The sequence below is a fragment of the Pundamilia nyererei genome, unplaced genomic scaffold (genome assembly GCF_000239375.1).
Source record: "Pundamilia nyererei isolate P.nyererei 1_Seehausen unplaced genomic scaffold, PunNye1.0 scaffold00010, whole genome shotgun sequence".
Classification (NCBI taxonomy): domain Eukaryota; kingdom Metazoa; phylum Chordata; class Actinopteri; order Cichliformes; family Cichlidae; genus Pundamilia; species Pundamilia nyererei.
Window position 1 is genome coordinate 3,990,608 of NW_005187411.1, and position 20,901 is coordinate 4,011,508.

The 20,901-nt window shown below is 40.0% G+C and overlaps 1 protein-coding gene across 1 annotated transcript in view; it reads left to right on the forward strand.

Moving 5' to 3' along the window:
• stac (SH3 and cysteine rich domain) overlaps positions 1–20,399 on the forward strand; it is a 29,682-nt gene extending 9,283 nt beyond the window's left edge. Inside the window, exons 3-11 of the mRNA XM_005723877.1 lie at positions 1,013–1,146; positions 7,672–7,753; positions 7,909–8,015; positions 8,780–8,861; positions 9,624–9,691; positions 12,681–12,778; positions 16,527–16,578; positions 17,094–17,231; positions 19,095–20,399. Of these exons, the coding sequence (XP_005723934.1) occupies positions 1,013–1,146; positions 7,672–7,753; positions 7,909–8,015; positions 8,780–8,861; positions 9,624–9,691; positions 12,681–12,778; positions 16,527–16,578; positions 17,094–17,231; positions 19,095–19,193 (860 nt within the window). The 3' untranslated portion in view covers positions 19,194–20,399. The remainder of the gene's footprint in view (positions 1–1,012; positions 1,147–7,671; positions 7,754–7,908; positions 8,016–8,779; positions 8,862–9,623; positions 9,692–12,680; positions 12,779–16,526; positions 16,579–17,093; positions 17,232–19,094) is intronic.
• Positions 20,400–20,901: the final 502 nt, after the last annotated feature.

The window sequence follows — 20,901 nt, forward strand, 5'->3', positions numbered from 1 at the left end:
AACTCTGAGCCTACAGGTAAATATGTCATATAGCTAACTTCTTTTGCCCTTGGGCAAGAATATGGTCTGTGATTGACAGTGATATCACGTTACATTTTTTAGGTTAGGAAGTTGACACGCTGAACTTCTTACCATTAGGCATAAAGCAAGGTCTTCTTCCTTCAAATGTGAAAGAGAAACATTGTTTTTTATAATGAACCAACGAAATAAGCCGGAAGTTGGGCTACGTTTGCGAAAAGCTTCACTGAAGATTAGCTGCTGCAAACTTCTGAGGATGGCAAACAGAGAAAAAAGGGCAGGAAGGGTCGGGCAAAGAACTCAAGGTGTAGGGATGCATGTAGGGATTTATAGACATACGTGCTCCTCAACTCCTAAAAATACCAATATTCCCTATTTAATGCATATCTACTGCTGGTATCTTTCTTTGTGAGGTTCATTCTGTTATACCTTTAAGACTCCGCCCTGTCCTTCTTATTTTCGTTTCTCTATCCTTCGCTCCATTTCCCTTTATTTTTCTTTTATTAATCTACACACCTGCGTGCACAAATACACACACACTCTTGCTAAATGATTGCACCTGCATCGTTGCATAACTTTTGGATCTCAAATTAATCTTCAATTATCTCATCAGCTGTGAGTCAGGCATTAATAAGTGACAGCGAACCTGCACACAGGTAGCAGTTTGACGAGCGATATTAACACGGTGGAGACACCTGGCTCAGTCACAGTCGGACTGATTTTTGTAGAAGTGCACGCTGTGAGTTGCATTTTGTAAATTTTTGTCCCTGTTAAAATGTTCCACATGTCACTTCACAGGTTTTTCTCAGTGCATGCTGGGAAGGGCTCCAGAAACTAGGAATAAGAGTGTAAAAACAATGAATAAATAAATGAGATGCCGTTCTGGACAATATTTTCATCTCCTCTGCTTTTTTTCTCTGTAACTTGCTGTTTGGTTGTAAGAACACAATTTGATTCCAGCTCCCGACATTGCCTCTTTGTCTGTATGTATCAGGCACAACAGCCAAGCATGTGGTGTTCCTGGCGGGAAATACGGCGAAACACGGCCTCCGCTGCAAAGCCTGCAAGATGAGCCTCCACCACAAGTGTGAGAACGGTGTTGGGCAGCAGCGATGCATGGGAAAACTGGTAAGATGCATGATATAAAATAAGAGAAGCCGTCAAGACTCTTTCGGGAGACTGCGTCTCAAGAATATAATTATTGATGTCAGTACTGTGATAGCAGATCAGAACTGGCTGTCTGACCGCTTCCCAGCAGAATGTGCTTATTCAGAAATCACACTCTATGTGTGAGTGTGCAAGTACATCTGTGACCACCATCCATCCTCGTCATCCTCCTCATCATCGTTATATCATCGCTGTCTCTGTGTTAGATAATGCAACTCATCGTTTGCAAAAACACTGACCTCCTCCCCTCCTCTCTCAAGTTCTGCCACACTTCTGGACAAACGTGGTCACCGAGACGCAGCTTCTTAAACCCACTATTGATGAAGTCACATGGGCAGGCTTTATGATGTGTTTGACATTTCAGAATAGCGGCCTTACTTTAACACTCGGGGAACTGTGGAATTACAGGGTGGAGTGGTTATTAAGGACCTTATCTGATATTTTATGTGCTCATCTAAAGTCTGTAAAATGCAAATGGACTGCATCTATGCAGCACTTTTCTAGTCTTATCAACAACTGAAGTGCTTCACACTACAAGCCACATTTGCATGCCTGTATAGCATGTTTTTTATGGTACGCAGCATTGACATGTGGTGAGTTTTTGGGGTCCAATGCGATACCGAACATCTTTCCTCATACAGACACGAGGATCTGGGGATCAGATTAAGTGAATGAATAAACCTCATGATCCACAACCGCCTTTCTTAGGGGCTTTCAGCAAAAAATCTACAGTGTGCTTTAAATCCAGAACCTGTATTGTTTAATTTAGGAAGTTTCCCTATTAACGAGCTGATGCTCAGGAACCACAACATTCAGTGAGAGAGGTTTCAAATGTGTTCATGTGATGAAAAACTTGGAGAAAATAATTATTATTGTGTCGTTTCGCCCCAAAATGTGGTTTCTCCCCAAGAAACACATCACAGCCTCATTATAGAGTGATAACAACCTAAATTAGTGTTCTGTAATATGATTCACAATCTTGAATGGCTCGCATCATCTGTGAATGAAATTAAAATGAAACCTGGTTGTGGAATGGGTCCACCGGGGTGGTCCGGGTGTTTTTAACTGGGGAGTTTTCGGCCTGACTTGTAAAAGCAACTGCCAAGAAGCATTTTCAATTCCATAGCAGTCCAAAAGCTGGAAGACTGGATCGAACTGGGACCTTTTAATCATTTGTGCTCATCCTGCACTGAAGAAAGAGACTTTAGAGCCACATGTTTGGATGTATACTTCGTGTCCACACCTCAACTTAGCAAATTTGTCTGAAATTACTAAAGGAAATGGAATAAGTTGAGTCGGATCAAGTGAATCAATGCGTGTAAATAATTTGGCAGTACAGGCAGTGTTTCTCCTTTTTCTTTGTGTCGTCTTTCCACCAGATGCCTTAGAGATGAGGCCTGTAGATATGATCGGCTCTCAGGAGTGGAAAATGAGGTCGAGAGGTCGAGCATAAAAAGGGAAGTTTCCCCAGTGGAGTACAGCTCTAAATTCAACTAACTCTAAACTTGGACTCTTCTGCTGCCATGCTTGTTTCTCTTGGCCTGAGAGCCACTCAGAAAGAAACTAAGTTAGCTCATCCTTTGAATCTTTGCTAACATGAAACCAGTGTGTTTCTGTACCCACTCATACATTTGTAGAGACTCTGTATCGAGTGCTGCTGATAATTACTGCTATTCAGCATGTAGTTCAGCTTTGCTGGTTACATAACATTACTTCAGTTAAATGTTTTACTACAGCTAAGCTGGACACAACCTTTTCAGGGCTGACAATAATCAGTTAACAGCAAGTTTATCTTATTCTACAGGAATGTGTTTTCTTTTTTCCACATAAATACTACACTGCAGTTTGCAGTATAGTATGGTGGTCACTTAAAAAGAGAAGTTGACGCCTTTTTTCTGATGCACTTGGTTTATGTTAACATTCAGCCCCGACAGCTCCAGTACAAATAACGTTTCTGGGAGACTTGCCAGTTTGGATCAAACGTGATTATTAATCAATATGTGTCAGTTCATTGTGAGTCACTCTGTGAAACGCAGCTGAAACCCTCACAACAGTGCATGTTTTACATATTGGACTTAAAAACTCTGCTTCCACAACGTGATCCGAAAAGTAGTTTAACTAATTTAGCTCATTACTCATAATGAACGCGGTGATTCACTCGTCAGCTTTTGATGAGCAGTGTTTATTGCAAATATCAACAATAACAGGGGTTCTGCACAATGCTGCAACACCTCCAAGACTTCCATTGCTTCATCCAGATGTTTTAGTGTTTTGTGTTTCCTTTGTACTCGGCGCAAATGATGGTTCAAAGTCTCAGTGCTACAGTCTCTGAGGTCAGAAGGGACACGCAGCAGATCTCTGAGATGCGGGTGCTTTGCCAAATTTGGTTTAGCTTCTCAAAAAGGGCGAAGTCACTGAAGTGATTTGCCATGTGTTGTCAAGGAAGTAGCATGTAGACAGCCACCCAAATGCAAGACACGAAGGTAGATGATGTGAGATCAGTCCAAAAACAGGTAGGGGATAATGGAAAACTTGAGGAGCAGACAGGGAACCTACACAAATGAAGCAGGACTTTGTCTTATCTGGGTACCATTAGGATTAATCCTGGTTTTTCTGTACTATGAAAGTGGTTAACATAAATAATGCTGAAGACCTACCAGGTGGTTATGATCAAGATATGAAATCACCGCTTACTGACCAACCAATTCTCTGGAAAATAACTTTACCAGTCCTGGAAGATCCCACATACTTCTGTGCAAGAATAGCACGATGGTCTGAAGTCTTTGTCTGGTCCTGATGACTGTTAGTGTTAAATAGAGATTCTTAGACATTTATTCCTATTTATTCTTAGATTATTTCCCCCCTGACACCTATTTGCACATAGACAAAACCTATGTTTGAATTCTATTTACATTTCATTTTTAATCTCAGATCGTTAAACACCACCAAATGTAAATGTAAAATGTAATTATAACACATCAGTTTCTCCTGTGTCATAGTGACAGAGCGGTGATGTTGGAAAGTCTGTTAATTCCACAGTCGGCATTTTTTCCAGCTGTCATTGCTGCCTCCAGATATACCAGACTTCATTAATTTAGTAGTTATTTCCCAGTCTTACTGACCAAAGAGCTTAGAGCACTCACACATTCATACAGTGCTTTTAGTGCTACTGCTTTTCCTCTCGCGCAAACTCACGCTGCTGATTTGTCTGCAGCAGGTACGTTGCTTTTAGCCTGTATTATTCGTTCAACCTCTTCATATTTTTCTCATAGTACAGTTTTATCTTCTTTTACGCAACCAGCCGCTCTGCTGGCAGTACACTTATCAGTAATTGCGATTAGTCAGATGTCTGAACACCAGAGAAAACCGATTAGGTTAACTTATGCGGCGCTCCAGACATCTCAGACCTCGGATGTCTGAACCAGGGAGTGACGTCACACCTGAGTTCGTTGAGTGCGTAGCAGAAAAAGTGAAGATAAACAGGTTTTGGTTTGGTTCTTAAGCTAGGTAGAGCTATCACTATTTTTTTTTTTTTGCACTTAAAACACCGCCGCAGCACATTCACGGATAGAGGTGGGTCAGTGCTCTGTGTATGGTTTATTTAGTGAGGCACAAATACACAACGGTGGCAGTACAGATTAAAAGTTTTACAGTTTTACTACTGTTTATGTTCAATGCCGCCAGCTTGGATTGTTGACTCTGGGTTGCTGGGGCTGAGTTGAGGGAGCATTCCAGATTTAACTTCTGACTGGGAACTCAGAAACTCTGACTTCTGACTTATTCAGGAACACAGCATTAGTGAGCTGATAACCAGCTTGAACTCACGTCAAACTTCTTACTCTGAGGACAAAGAGAGAGAGACTGGATTATTTATACAAGGACCAAGACACAGGTGAAGGGGATTACATGGGTGAAAACAATCAGGACAGTTACAAAGTGGGAAGCAAAACGAACACGAGGCATGAAGGAAACAGAGCCTCGAAGTAAAGCGGGAACGATCCAAAAGACAACTGCTAAACATGGAGACAAGAAGACTCACACTAAACATAAAGACTGAGATGGGGAACACTTGAGAACAGATGGCTAAGCATAGGAAGATGAGCTGGATGATGTAATAAAGAGAGAAACTCAAAGTAGGAACTGAAGCTAAAATAGCTAAAGCTAAAATAAAGCAAGACAAGACATGGCTCAAATGCTAAAATAAAAGCTTATCTTACTACAGTATCAATGGAAACATGAACCAAAACACAGGATTGCAAAACTATGAAGCAAAAACAAAACTCAAAGACTCAATAGTATCAAAAGTATACAGCAGCAGTCCAAAACGTCAAAAAATAATGTAATACGGGGCAAAGTCAGAACCCAGAAACAAAAATCTCTTGGACCCAACCAAGAGCTACAGTGCAAAAGTCTTGAGCCACCATTCATTTCTGCATATTTTGCTTCCAAGGAGCCAGACTTTCTGGTATTAAACAGATAAGATTTTAAAATGTCCTTCAAAAAGCCAAAGACTACTTAATGAAATTAAAAGAAAGTTCATATGAATGTGCTCATACCAAATATTGACATTCAAGGTTTTCAAGCCAAGGTTTTGCCTTTTATACTAAATTTTCAAGAACTGGGTTTCTTTCAGTAATCACTACATGTTTTCCCTGTTTTTGTAAAAAAAGAAACTTTCAAAGAAGACTTTGACATAGTACTTTTTATGTGTTATGTGTTGACCTTTTACATGTGGTGCAGATTACTTGAAAACGTGTTAGGATATAGCTATAATAATATTGTATTGATCCCTTCTAATTAATACATTTTCTGGATACTTCCAGAAACAAAACATTACATTTTCCTTGGACTATTTTCCCAATAAACAGGAAGTTGACAGATGAGTGTCTTTTTCCAGTTTTCTAAAGAAGTTTAGAAACTGCAAAGAAACTATAATTGTCATATACTGGATGGTTTGTAAAATAAACCTAAGCTGTCTGTGACTTCTGGCATCAAGCAGTGAGTGGTATCACTTTGTTTGTTGCCACGTGAACCAGATGGGCTCCAACGAGCACGCTCTTTTAACCTTTTCCTTAATGATTTTGGCCCTGGAAGTCTGACGCCTCGTTTCTTGAGATGTGCCCGAAGCGCTCAGGGGTTGCTTATTTTAGCCGCCTCATCACGAGAAGTGTCAAACGAAGAATTAATCAGGACTGATTAGCGACGCCGATTTCACCACCCGCGACTTGAGTACTCGAAGTGTAAACAAACGGGAAAAAAAGGCAACCATATGAGCAAGAAACGCTCAGTGAGCCGCACATCCAGTTGGGAAATTAAGCTGCTTTAATCAAGCAACACTGAAAACAGTACAATATCGATGAATTGCTGCAGTGTGTGAAAATAAACTGCAAATATATACATTAATCATTACTGGGTGTGCTGTAGATGACACCGACATAATTTCAATCTTCTGTATGCTTCCAAGGATTCAGACCTGATGGGGTGGTATTGATTAGATGGAACGCAGGCAGGTAATAGATATATAAATGATAAATGTTTGAAGGCCTGGGAGATCAGGGGAAAACTTGACAGGCAGATAAATTACGATAAAAACTTTAGAAGTTGTCCTTCTCGGTTTCATAGCAGTGAACTCCATGAACCAAAGTATTATATTTGATCCTGTTTTCTACTGCTACACATTCAGATTTTAACTCTGTGTAACAAATCCACTGCTCTGCTATCATGGCCGTGCACAGTTTTAAAATTATACATCATTAGCATGGAAAAAAAGTAAAGCTGAATAGGACTAATGTTGCCTCTCAGCCTCAGCTTAATGCAGTATTGAGTGTGGACCGAGTCTGACGTCACTTTGTAAACAGAAACAGCCCCTTCAGCATCTGTGCTCCGCTCCGCCCTTCATCTGTCTCTCCAACTATCCTCTATATGTTCGTTTCGTCATTTGCTTTGCAGAGTAAGCCATAAAAGCACAGACCATTGACCACGTATTCATGCCTACACGCTTTTTGGTGCTGCTGTAGTTATTATGTCATTACGGTGTGATGAATATTGTCAACATTACAGAGCGTTACCTGTGTATGAAAACTGGTGATTAGTACTGGAATTGCTTTGTAGTGTTTGCCAGCTTTCCCCCTCTTTACCTTATGCACAGGTTACAAAACGCAACACATGATCGATCTTAGAAAATGATATTCCCTGTCCTCCTCTTATTCTCACGAAAAGACGAAAAAAGCCATTTAGCTGAGGCTTTAAAGGTTTTGTTTTTCATATTAATATTAGGCTCTGCATTCATTCACAGTGTTTGACTTCCATCCTGTGCACCATCCAGTGTAGCAGAACTTTATCCCTATGAAGTGAGAGCCACATTCCGAGACTCCAAACGAACGAGTTATGTGCTGTATTTAATGGTCGGAGCACTTTACTGCCTGCGGTGCTGTATATTGATTTGTCTCTAATGCCTGTCACCGCTCTGTGTCTTTCTCGCTTCAGCCAAAAGGCTTTCGGCGGTACTACAGCTCTCCATTACTGATCCAGGAACAGTATGGCTGCATCAAAGAAGTCATGCCTATTGGTGAGCAGCTTATCATAGGATACTTTTGGTTCATTTCAACTTAATTCTCCCAAAACTGGGTTTCTAATTGAGCAGTTTCATAAAATTGATGCACAAGGTTTTACAGTCTGGTAATTTGCCACATGGTTTTGTGTCTGTAACATGCTTTTCTAAAGCCTGCGGCAATAAGGTGGACCCCGTGTATGAAGCCCTGAGGTTCGGCACATCATTGGCACAAAGGACAAAGAGAGCCAGCGGTTCTGAATCTCCCCACAGAAACTCTGTAAGAGCAACATACCCCTCTCTACTTTTATTTAAAGATTAATTCGATTTATTTATTTATTTTGCCAGTTTCTTTTTGTCCATATCATAAAGTATCCTCTTTATTGTGGCATATAAAGACTTTCTATCAGGAAATGGACTACACTTTATATTTTGTCTCACTGTAGCAGACACTGTGTAGCTGATGATCTAAATAGATATTGCTACTGCAGGGCTGTAAACACTACCAATAAAGGCAGTCTGGTCCAGACCTATGACAGGAACTCTCACGTTACAGCTCTGAAGATGAATTAAAATGATTGTTTAGCCAAAGTCTCTTCCGGCCTTCTTCCATTGGTACGTTTAATGCACAGGGAAATCTGTTCTTCATATTGTATCACTGCTAATGTAAGCTAAACTGCACGAGAAGTCTGGATACGCACCTCTGTATGATGACATTTGAAAGCTGTTGGGTTAGGGCCATTCTATCCTGTCCTCTGCAGCTGTTAGTGAATGGGTGTATGTGTGTGTCAGTTGAGGCTTACAGAGACAATGTGATCTCAACGGGGGTTCTCATAATAGTTTCCAAATGTAGACTATGAAACAGCATGTTTACTGCTCGCCAGACTCCCAGATAGCTGGTTATTCTGTAAAAAAGAATGAATTTTAACTAATCCTGTGCTCAAACCTTCAACTATCTATCTAACTAATTAGTAGTACATCATTCCCTCTCTATTTCTGCACTTATCTAATTGAATTTTGCCCGTTCAATTTTTGTCTTTGCAGACCAGTGATTTGGATAAGGTTCCAGAGGAAGTTGTGGCTCACAGCAGCAGGCAGGAGCTGTCGAGAAAACACAGCGATGATGGTGAGTATTCACTGCAGTACACAGTGTGCATCTGGATTAATGCCGCGTAGTGACAGGAAAAAATGCACCGCTGTTGCTCTTCCCATAAATGAGAGAATTGAAGAAGGTTGCAACATCAAATTCTCCATCTATGAACCATCAACAAAATTTTCTCCATTAAAGTCAGTCTTTAAAATAAGATGTTCTGTGAACTTTTCTTTGTTCTTTACTGTGCTTAGCTCTTGATTCAGCAGTGGGCAGGGTTTTCCAGCTGTACAATAGCATCTGTAGTAAAGGGCAATGCAGTGACCCTTTATACTCCAGAGTATTAAGCCTAAGACGATAGAACTAAAGACTACAAAAAGAAGACATTGTTTTGGAAAATGCTGTTTGAAGCATGGTAATAATACTGCTGAACTAACCGAACAAAAGAAGAAATGACTTCACTTTTAGCTTGTGTCATGTGCTCGCCTTCCAACTGCTCTTGTTTTATGATTAGCTCAAGCTAACAGGGAAAAAAGCTAATTATGTTAACTGAAAACTGTATGTGGATTTCTATGATCACAGTGATGACATTTAGATTTGAAGTGCCACTTTCAGGCCAAAGGTTCCCGCTGCAGACATGTTTATGCTCTTGATTTAGTCTTGATTTTCTTCCACATGTGACAACATTAGATCCATTTTTTGCCTTCTGATACAGTTATATCCTGCTACCTTAAAACTAAATACAACTTTATTCAGACTGTTTAGTCGGGCAAAGTTCATTTTGTGTTGTTTTCTCAGTTTTTACGGTCGTTGAGAACGGGACAGAGCAGTACCACCACCCAGAAAGAAAACCCGACAGTTTGCAGGTGAGAAACCATTATTTTACATTTTATAATAGATTGGTTTTGTGTGCATGTGCATGAGTATAGTACAACACTGAGAAGTACTGTTCTTGGAATACCAGTTTATCTGGATTGATGTTGTCGTTTTATATGCAGGAAAGAGTTGCACGGTTTCTTTTTTCCTTCTTAAATCTATGTAAATGTCAGATGGACAGACAGACAGTCCTTATTTATAAGTAACACGTGTTCCTCAAAGCCAAAAAGCACAACAGCTGTCGGTTGTTTCAGCCCAGTTTGTTCTTCGGAAGCCACACGAGCTTCCAGTTTAGTTTAAAAACAGACATCTGAGGTACAGATTGATTTTTCACATGCAGATACAATTTGTTGTCCTTTCACAAATTACAAAAAAGCTTTTTAGAGAAGCAATAAACTGGTAATTATATAGGTAAGAGCGAGAGAAAGTAAAGTGACTGCATCCTATAACTGTCTTTTCAGCAGTTTCAACAACTCGGACTGTGTAGTGAACTTTTCCACATTTTCCCTCTTAGCTTTCACAACGTTAGTTTTTTTTTGGAGCTCAGTTCCTGAACTTTCTGGCTCACCTGAGAACTGATACCCTGCCAGCCCGTTCTTCATCTCCGCCTCCATCATCACTGCTAAATTTCCCAGGACTTCGGGGGAGCACTCTCTTTTCTCTTCCTGCCGTAACAAATCAAACCCGGTCTGACACGACCACTGGATTCGGTCTGTTTATTCTCCACAGTGTAGATGCAGTGCAAAATTCATGCCAGAGAAAGAAAAAGGTTAAACCTCTGTGAATGTCTTATCGCCCCCTGTGGAGCATCCATGAATATTTCATTGGCATATTTCAACTCTTCTCCTCCTCTCTGCCTTTTCCTTCCACGCTGGAATTTGTGGGAGAGGTGTTCTTAGTATTGATGCTCTTTGTAGATATTTTCTATGTGCCGCCATCTATTCTGTTTACTTTTATTGCTTAACATGTTTATCTCCGTTGTCAACAATGGAAAAAGACCACAGATACTCAGACAAACACAAAAATGAGCAAATATCCGTACAAGGGAACACACACGCGCAGATGCACATATAAACACCTCGACTCTGCAATATAATCTAGCAGTCCAGTCGTCCATTTCAGAGCTTGAAATGCATTGTGCAGTGTTATCAGGCTGGACCGAGCACAGCTGGCAGCAGGCTGTTTGTCTGTCAGCCGACAGCTCCATTAGCTCAGGCTGGCGGACAGACAGATGGAGGCACTGCAGGGTAATGAGCAGAGAAAGGAAAAAAGGTTGAAAACGGCTTCTTCCCTTGAGAAGGAGCAGTTTTCAAATTGAGATGAGGGACTCGCGGTCTCAAATGGGAACACATGACAGGATGGCCATCTGTTCACACTTTTCAGGTTTAGTGTTAAATTCTCAGAGATCAATAGCCAGTAAAATGGTCTGATTCTTGCTGATTAATGACATCTTTTTGCTTCTATTCTCTTTTTTTCTTGGTACCTTCTCTGTTTTCTTTTAAACTGCTGTGGCCTCTGCTCATTCACTGCTGCTGGACACATAAAACGTATCATCATTTGGAAGCAACTCGTAAAAAATACTGATAAATATCATTCAGGCCCCAGACCTGGAGCCTTTAAGTATCTTTCAGCTGTTTTTATCTTTATTTTTTGCAGCTTTGCTGTTTTGAATCAGCCTTAGCTCTAGACAGCAGGCAGCTGATTTAATGAAGATTTTCTGATGGCCCACTTTATTTGCCCACTCAGCAACAAATGGCATGCCTAGTTAGAGCTGGATCGTTCCAACAGGAGTTGTAGCCACCAGAGCTGAAGACAGCACTCGACTTACACTCGTGAGATGGCCAGCATAACACAAACATAACACATAACACAGAGATTCCTAAACAGGAGATGCTTATTCAGTTGCCAGAAGTTTTGTTAAAAGATGAACTATCCCAGTTAAACTACTAACTGAGTGTGCATGAACAGACCTGACAATTTGAGTAACTGAGGTTATAGTTTATAGAGATTCACCGATTCACAGATCCAGATTTAAAACCCTGTTTTTCGCCCCAATCAAGCTCCAACCTCCCACGATCCTGATATAGGGCTAAAAAAAACTGATGTATGAATATAAGATTAAACAGTAAGTATACAAGTAGTATCTATAATGAACTTTTTTACATTCGTCCTTGCTTCTTATTTTGATAGCTCTCTTGCAAAGGAGATTATTATCTCACCCAAACCGACCTCACATCCACTGATCCCGGCGGCCACAACATCGGGAACTCACAAGGCCTGTGAGCTGCTCCTAGTTAGTTGTAATGGATCGCCACTGTCTGATGCAGTTTTCACCCAGAGGTCACAGAGGCACTTTTCCTCGTGGCCGCAGATAACTAAGCTCATCCATCACCCACATTTCCAGTCCACATGGTGCTGGGGGAGACCAAAAGACCAAAACTCACTTTTTTCATTATTGTAAAGTGCCACGATTATAGAAAAATCTCCTGCTGTCCTAAAACAGCTATTATCCTTTTTTTTTTTTTTTTTTTTTGCATTTTCCTTGCTGTTACCATGCAAAAAGAGGGCAAGTTATTGTTTGGATGGATTTCATGGGCACAGCAGGCACAATTCAGATTCAAGGTGATGAAACGGGAAAACACACCCACCAGGTTTTATGAGCAGGTGTGAATAGCGCCAGAATGGCGGCATATCTCCCTGCTAATTGTGCTAACACCTCTCTGAGAACTTCCTCTCCACCCACAACCATGTCCTGTTTAAACTTCCCAAGTGTTTGTAAGAAAAAAGAAAAAAGAAAAACCCCGATCTTTCTCCCACTCATGCTGATGGAGGATTAAAGGGAACAGATTGTAAAGCAACTTAAGCAGCTCCTCAGTCTATCAGTGTGCTGTAAATACACTAACGTGAATGCCAAAAGACTATTTTAAGCTATGACAACAGAGAAAGTAGTGTTAGACTGCATTTCGGTCTGTCTTGTAGATGGAGCAGAGCATGCTACAGAAAGACGTCCTCAAGCTCAACACGTATGTGGCCTTGTACAGCTTCACAGCCCAGGAGAGCCACGACCTGGAGATGAGGTTAGCGCACGTACACACACATGCACAGACGCTCTAATAATAAGAACACCTGCACATGAACTTAGACTGTGAATTAACTGACTTTGACATAGTGATTTCTTTAGATAGATTTCTCTTTTCTTTTAAATAAGAAATAGAAGCAAATACGAGGCTCACACAGTGCAACCCAAACATGATTTATCTTCACTGAAATTTAAGTTAAACTTTCCGAACAAAACAGATGGAATTCTGCGCTTACTCATATCCTCAAAGGGAAGGGAAGCAAGGGAAAATTTAAAAGACAAGAAGTCATGTTGCTCAATTCCACTTTGTTCTCTCTTTATCTTGTGTCATTTTTATCTTATATAGACTAATTACTGTCTTCAGAGACAAGAATGGATTCACAAAAGGAACTAATTAGTGCCCTCTTTTTATGTAACACTCCTCAAAGATTTATTTCTCTGGTGTGGCCTCATTAATGTTACCTGGGTGTGTGCCAGCATTATTTATTAATATCAAATCTGTTACATGTCTTCTTAGATTTATCTTCAGAGAGTATGAGGGTCTTTGAAAGTCCATTTATAGATCCTTTAAAGGGTCCCTTCAGTGTACCAGGCACACATGCTGTTTCTGAAGGATAACACTGAGTTTATTGTAGTTAAAGTGATGAGACATTCATACTTTTCAGGTCGGCGCAGAAGCAGATACTTGCATAATTTGGGCACAGATGCCAAAAGCCTCACTTGTTCGTGTATTGTTCACAGTTTGCTCCATACCGATTAGACATTTTAGTTATTAGTAATTACTAAATGTAATTACTAATTAGTAACATTTAGTAATTGGCTATTAGTGGCGGAAGAAGTCCACCACTAATTGCTTGAAATAGGTTGTTTTGAATTGTAATAAGAATGTAAACAAATATTTTGAAATTCCATCAATTAAAGCAAAATACTAATTTCAAAAACTGCATTTAAAGTGTCAAAAACTGCATGATATCTAAAGGCATTACATTGTGGAGCTTGTCTGTCATTTTCCCATTTTCACAGTGACCACCACCCCATCTAGACTATTGTTTTGGTAGTTTTTAATTAAATCCCGAGACAGCGATCACCTAATGGGTCACCCATGGTGTCCAAATTGGACTCAGAATCAAAGTTTCATTGGTTATTTTCAATGGATTCCCCCTCAGTCATTAGTTTGTGCCACACTAAAACCAGTGACACTTAAACTTTAGTGCTTCATGCTTTAAAATAACCTTTGAATTATAATGGATTATGAGCTTGATAACATCATTGATGTTTATGTTGCTCATAGTACAAATAAGTTTGTAAGCTCAGCCATGGCATCAACACAATCTTAAGTATCACCTCAGACATTATTCACATATGCATTATTCTAATTTTGAACACTTAGTCAGACAATATTGTGTTATGATAGTATATGAAAACAAATTTCTGACTTTTATACTAAGCAGGCTTATTTTGAGCTTTTTAGCCTTTATTTTTGACCGGACAGTAGAGCAGAGAGGAAAGCGTGGAAACAGAGGAGAGCAAGGAGAATGAAATACATGCAGGAAAACCATCCCTCCTAGTTCTGCCTGAGCTTTCTTCCTGTCAAAAGAGAGTTTTTCCTTCCCACTATCACCAAGTGCTTGTTCAGAGGGTGTCGTCTGATTGTTGGGGTTTTCTTTCTGGTATTTTCAGGTTTTTAACTTACAAGAAAACATGCCTTGAGGTGACTGTTGTTGTGATTTGGTGCTCTACACTATCCCTCTGAACTGAACTGAACTGGTCGCCTGCTCAGCCCAGTGAGCAGTCAGTCTCCCCTCGCTCTCTCCCTGCTTTCCTGTCGGCTCTCTACACTTTCCTATCGATAGAGCCAAAAAATAACATAGTATTTCCTAAAATGTTGGCGCAGACTAATTTTAAGCAGAACAGGTCAGTATTTTCTGAAAAAGTTGTATTTTTACTCAGTTGTATAAAGCATTTGCATTCTATTTTTATCCTATTGTATATTTTATTCTATTTATTCTACTGTATATAGTATTTTATTTTATTTTATTCTATTCAGTACAGTATTTTATTCTTATTGTATTCTAATTTTGCTATATAACTTTTGCACTGTCCACTTCCTGCTGTGACAAAACAAATTTCCCACGTGTGGGACTAATAAAGGTTATCTTATCTTATCTTATCTTATCTTATCTTAGCTTAGCTTAGCTTAGCTTAGCTTAGCTTAGCTTAGCTTATACACAAGGCAACAAGTTGACAGTCTGAGTCAACTTGTTGTTGTTGCTGAGACTCGGGGGGGGAAGCTGGTGTTTAATTTCCAACCCAGCCTGTGAGTTCACTGTCTGTACATTTCCAGACATGCCTGGTTCATGATGTCAGCAGTTGTTTTTGGTTTTAACAAACAACTAATTAAAATCACCTGATGTAGCACCGGTTGGTCTGTGGTCAGAACTGAAAAAAAGGTTGCATTTCTGACCCAGAGCTACACAGCCTTGGTGTCCTCAAAAACATATTTAAAAATTGCATCCAAAGATTTATTAACATTGACAGCAGACGGTGATTTTTACGCACACATACTTGAAGAGTAATTTAAAGTAGGCAGAGCTTCACATGTCTGGCCTGCCTTTTTATCAGTCTGAAACGAAGGGTCCAGGTTTTACTCCCCGCCTTAACCATGACTGACTGGGCGTCATACTTTGAAATAGGCCCTCGGGAAAGAACAGTCCTTCAGCCTAAGTGCTCATTTGTTCTTGCTCTCGCAGAAATCATCTGAGGATTTAAGGACAAGCGAGCAGGAGTGCACTTGTTCTTTTCATCTCTTTCCTACATGCACACAGTCGTGGGTCGCTCCCCTCCCTCGTCGAGAAAAAAACTTCAGTCGTTACACTTCATTTGAAATTCATTCATCTCAAGTACTTCAACTCCTCCAATGCCTTTATTTCAAATCTATTTTCTTCTTCTGAAAGGCTGCATGAGGGTTTTTTTTTCTTCCTCAGCTGGGCTTATTTCAGGCTGTAATCAATACCTCAAACAAAAACACATAAAACAAAGATGATTGAACTGATTCCTTATTCAGAAAGTTCACATTTAATTTTAATTTTAAAGTGTGTGTGGGGGGGGAACAGGTTTATGATTAGTTTCACTTTCCACCACACGCTTTGATTACTTGATTGCCTTTGGCCACAGTGATTGTAATGATGACGAATGTTTTTGCAGTTTAGCAGCACAGCAACCCTCTTCTCGCTTTCACAGCTCATTTTTTTCGTAATTAAATTATTTGAAGTAACATTTCCCCTGCTTCTAATTGGAGCATTAATCTGCATTGTTGCCATCACCTCTCAAGATTTTACAGTGTTGGGCACTTTGCGTTTCTCACCTTCCATGAAAGGTGTTTTTTTGTGAATCATTTCCTTTTTGAATCACAAAAGGAAGTAAAAGGAAGACAATTACATAAACCAACACTTGGCACCGCAGCGTTGGTCCTTTAGATTTTTATTAGTCAAATTTAGCCCGTAGCTTTGAACAGATGTTTGTAATTATGGCACACAGGGCAGTGGGATAGACTGATTCATGCATTTCCTGGATGGATGAAGGAAAATTACTCGGAGCAAATGGAATTTAGGGGCATTACATGCCATTTAAGTGTGAAAATACCCTCTCTATCGAAGTCTAAATGTCATTATGTTTCCAATCAGTGATGGATTTGAGTATTTTTCCTTTGTTTTCAAATAATTCATGGATGTTTTCATGTATTGCAGAGCAGGAGACAGGATCTTGGTGGCCGATGACTCCAATGATGACTGGTGGAAGGTAGGTATTACATCACTGTGTTACAGCAAAGTTTCACTAAGTTTTTTTTACACAAAGCCAAGAAAAAGCCTTAAAAGAAACAGACCGATAAATGATATAAGTCTGGTTGTGAATCATAGGAGCAAGGAAACAGGGTAACTCGGGACACAAATGCATAATAGATAAATTAGGGAGACGAAAGGGCCGATTGCATGACAGCCCAGAGACAGCCTGTCGCCACCAGACCATGAAGAAAATCATCACGCATTTTAACACCATTGTGCTCTGTAGGCTGTAGATAAACAGAGACATCTGGCCAGTTTGGTCTTTAAACAAGAGATACCAAGGAAAGAGGCAAACATTAGCACCTGATGAAGCACCTGCATGCAATGTGAAAACATCATAGTGAACCTAATACATGATTTACAACAGCATTTACTCTAAAGGTGTGTGGACGGTTTTTATCAAGGCTTCGATGTAATCGTGCCAAGTTTGAACCCTCTCATGTCCTGCCGTTTTATGACTCCTTTTTTCAGGGTGTAATTGAGGACAGGATCGGATTCTTCCCAGCAGCCTTTGCTCATCAACTGCGGGCTGGTGACCAAGTCTTCAGGTGTAACAGGACGTTCATTGGCTGCAAGGAACAAGGCCAAATCACCCTGAAGGAGGGACAGGTACTGCAGGCTTGAGCAGATGTGTCCTCATGGGGGATGAGTAAAAGCTGTTTTAATCTCGAGACAGGATAGTGAAGTGTCCAACGGCAAACGTGTAATAGACATGAAATGGGCACTCATACAGAAATTGCATTACCAGCAGGGAAAGACAATATATTTAAAGCCACAAAAAGCGTACTAAGTACATTCCAGGGTCCTTAATGGTCAGACTCGATTAAGATATGGGGCTGATATGTATTTACATGTAAATGTGTTAATAATGTCTGTTTAAACACGCTCCCGTGATTATTTCATGTTGGCTTAAATTAAAATAAAAAATGATCTTCATTGACCTAGACCAGTGAAACTCTCTTTCTGTCATCATGAAGCAATATCTAGAAAATCAAGTCACATGACATCGTCTGTTGTTGCACTTTCCCAAGTGGAGCACACAGTCGGGATTTAGCTACAGTACCTGACAGGTTTAGGAAAGAATGGCATCTGGGTAAGCATGCGAGAGGTATGACACGACCACCTTTGGCTCATTGTAGATTCACCAGATAATTAGCTACTCACATAAAAGCGATTGGACACTAAAAATGTTTCTTCTTTTCATGCGAGAAGCTGAGAAAAGTTCAGAGCTGCAGTGATTATGATAAAGTGTTCTAGGAGGGAACACGGGACTTACGTCAGCCTGGATCCAAGCTAGTCTGTAATCAGGTCAGGTATGGGAGATGTTTGCTGTAACACATCTCAGGTCTGTGTGTATGTTTAATATCAGGATGGATTCAAGTACACTCTCTTCATCAAGGCGTATAACACAGTCGTACATTTTCAGCTACAGCTGCGTAAAGGATAGACGATAGAGCTGCATGCTTTGGTGGCAGTGTTTGTTTGGGTCAGGTGCAATTTATGAAAGTCAGATTTGGAATATGTCCAGTATTCTGATTTTTTTTAATGCAATGCTAAAGAAAACTACAAACAGTCGTTCTTATGATTAAAAGTAAGGATATGGGTCCTTTTCATGGCACTTGTGGAAGCTTTTAGTAGTCTTCGGGCTTAACATTAGCACGATTCATATAGGGAGCAACATCTTCATTTTGGGTTGGGGAAGCAATGACCTTATTATGGATATTAACATTTCCACATTAGGCCTGTATCTAATTCACGAGCACACTCCAGCTACTACATTGCATCTGATTCATATTATCCAGCAGCTCTTCAGACATCATATTACCTTCCTGCAGCTCCCGCATTGCCTCTTACCTCCAGTGACTCTTCAATTGTAGACAATTATTCACTGAAAAGCTCAAGTGGATTTGGCAGACAGAGGAGCATAATGGCTGCACTTAAATCAGGGCCCCTTTTTCCCACAATACTGTCCAGGGCATGTTGGGACTCTGAGGAGATTTAAAGTAAGCAACCCCCAGTGGAGATTTAACCACCAAACACAAAATGATCCTATGACCCACTCACTCTCCTTCCAGCCTCTCAATCCCAAGGGAAGTTGTTAGGGAGTACTCAGATCAAGCTTGCAAACACAGTGTGCTCTGACTTATTGTGAGTGTCAATGAGTGAATAAGCTTGATCATGTTATGATCTTATTTCCTTAAAACACACTCCTGCTGTCTATAATTGATTATTAGTTTGATAACCATTATGTATTTTTAAAAGAAGCAATTTATAACTCTCATAAACAACTCAAAAATATACATTCTGGATTTTCCTTATTATGGCTATGGTTTTCCAGCATCTTACCTTCCAGTAACTCAGAATGGATCCATAGTAAGACCTGTTTGTGCTTTATTAGGTACTTTTTTCTGATTAACTGCTTTCTACATGTCCTGTTTGTCGGTAAAGTAAAATGTTTCTTCTGGCTTTCAGATCTGTGTGAGCAGCGAGGGCGAGCACAGCGGCTTCATCAGAGTGGAGAGCGGAAAGAAGAGGGGCTTCATGCCCTGCGATGTCCTGGAGATCATCTGAGACAAACTTTCAGAGAAATGAAGACCGAGACGGAGAGAGTCAGAGAGAGAGAGAGAGAGAGATCAGGATGAGCCACCTGGAGGAGTTCACCCCATCAGAAACTGGAGTTTGAACTCGTAAAGGCGGCGCTTGTTTTATCAGCGCGCCATCCTCTTTGTTCCCTCTCGAATCAAAAGGAGAGATGAGATGAGAAACTGCTTTTTGTTTGCAAGGAGACGGGAGATCACTGTGTCACTGGATTTTATTTAAATTTATCCTAGATGGGGTTTGTTTTTAAAAATTTCCCCTTAGTTCTATCCAGCCTGTTTACTTTTTGAAAGCAGGGCTAACATTTTAAGCCTAAAACACAAACACATGCTTGAATGATTATTTTTCAGTATATAAATGGAAGTCCTTCAAATAATTTAGTTTCTCATGCTTTTATATTATGCTCCAAGCAAAAATAGAGTAAATGCAACATAGTGTAAGCTCAAAGATGGCTATTTTGAATGGCAGAGTGCACATCATGGGAGGGCAATGGAAAATAAACTGAAATGAACACGTACGAGCAACTTGTATAAACTGCTTACTGCAAAATTAGATTATTTAAGCCTCCAGTTTGTCCTTTGTCTCTCTACAGAGTCCTCCAAAAAAAGGAACACGTTTCTCTTGTAACAGGTACGAAACAGCAAAGCGCAGGAAGTTAAAGAAAAGCACATAAGGGAGTAATTTCAAAAGAGTTTGAAATTCTCTGTGTCTTCCAAAATAATTGCCCGCACACTCCCAAGCTTCACTGTCCTTTCACCATTTTTACTTTCAAGACTTGTCTCAAAATTATTATTTTATCCATTGATTTATTATTTGCTTTAATTTTTCATCAAAGATTTACAGTATGGCAGTATAATAGGAACAGAATAGTGTTTTTAATCATCACAATGTGTTTGATCTGCTGGGAAAGGCCTGTGGAGAAAATGTGTAACTAAATGACACATTTCTAGTTAGCGTGTTAACTTCGAAGTGCTAACTGGTGTGCTTTTCCTCCTCCTCGGCACAGACTCTCATGAGCGGGACTTCATATTCAGTTTATAGCCAAGTGCATTTACAGCAAGCTGTTGCATCAGAGTAGATATAGTATATCTGTTAAAGGCTGTTCTGCACTGAAACTTGGCTTTATTGAATGTCCAAGGAAGCTTAACTGTACATAATATGTACAAAAATAAAATTCTTTATTAAAGTATTCTGCAGAGAGTTATTCCCGAAAAGCTTCATGGTCGGTCTTCTCGTCTCACAGCAAAAAGATTATGGGTCCTGTTCAGGATGTACCCTTCCACTCACCTTATGATAAGCTGACATAGGCCACAGTTATAGGCACAGTTTATTCTGGCTTTCAGTGGAAGTGAATGGTTGGGACTCATTTTATTAGGCGTGCGAAACAAATTCATCTTTGCAGCAGTATCAGAAAATTACTTAGGAGGATATGTTTCATTTATCTCACACTTACATTTTCTCGCTCTTCACATCAGTTTCCAAACTGGCAGCTCAAAGGTTGCAATCAAACATCAGAGAAAAAAATCTATGTTGAGTTTTAGCTTAATGTATTCTCAGGTATTTAATGCTAAAAATTAGGCTAAATGAGCAACTCTTTTAGGACCAAAGTCTTGTTTTGTAGTGCCTAAAGCACCCTGAGACGACCATGGACCCATTCTGATTTGAGAAAGAATGAGCCTTA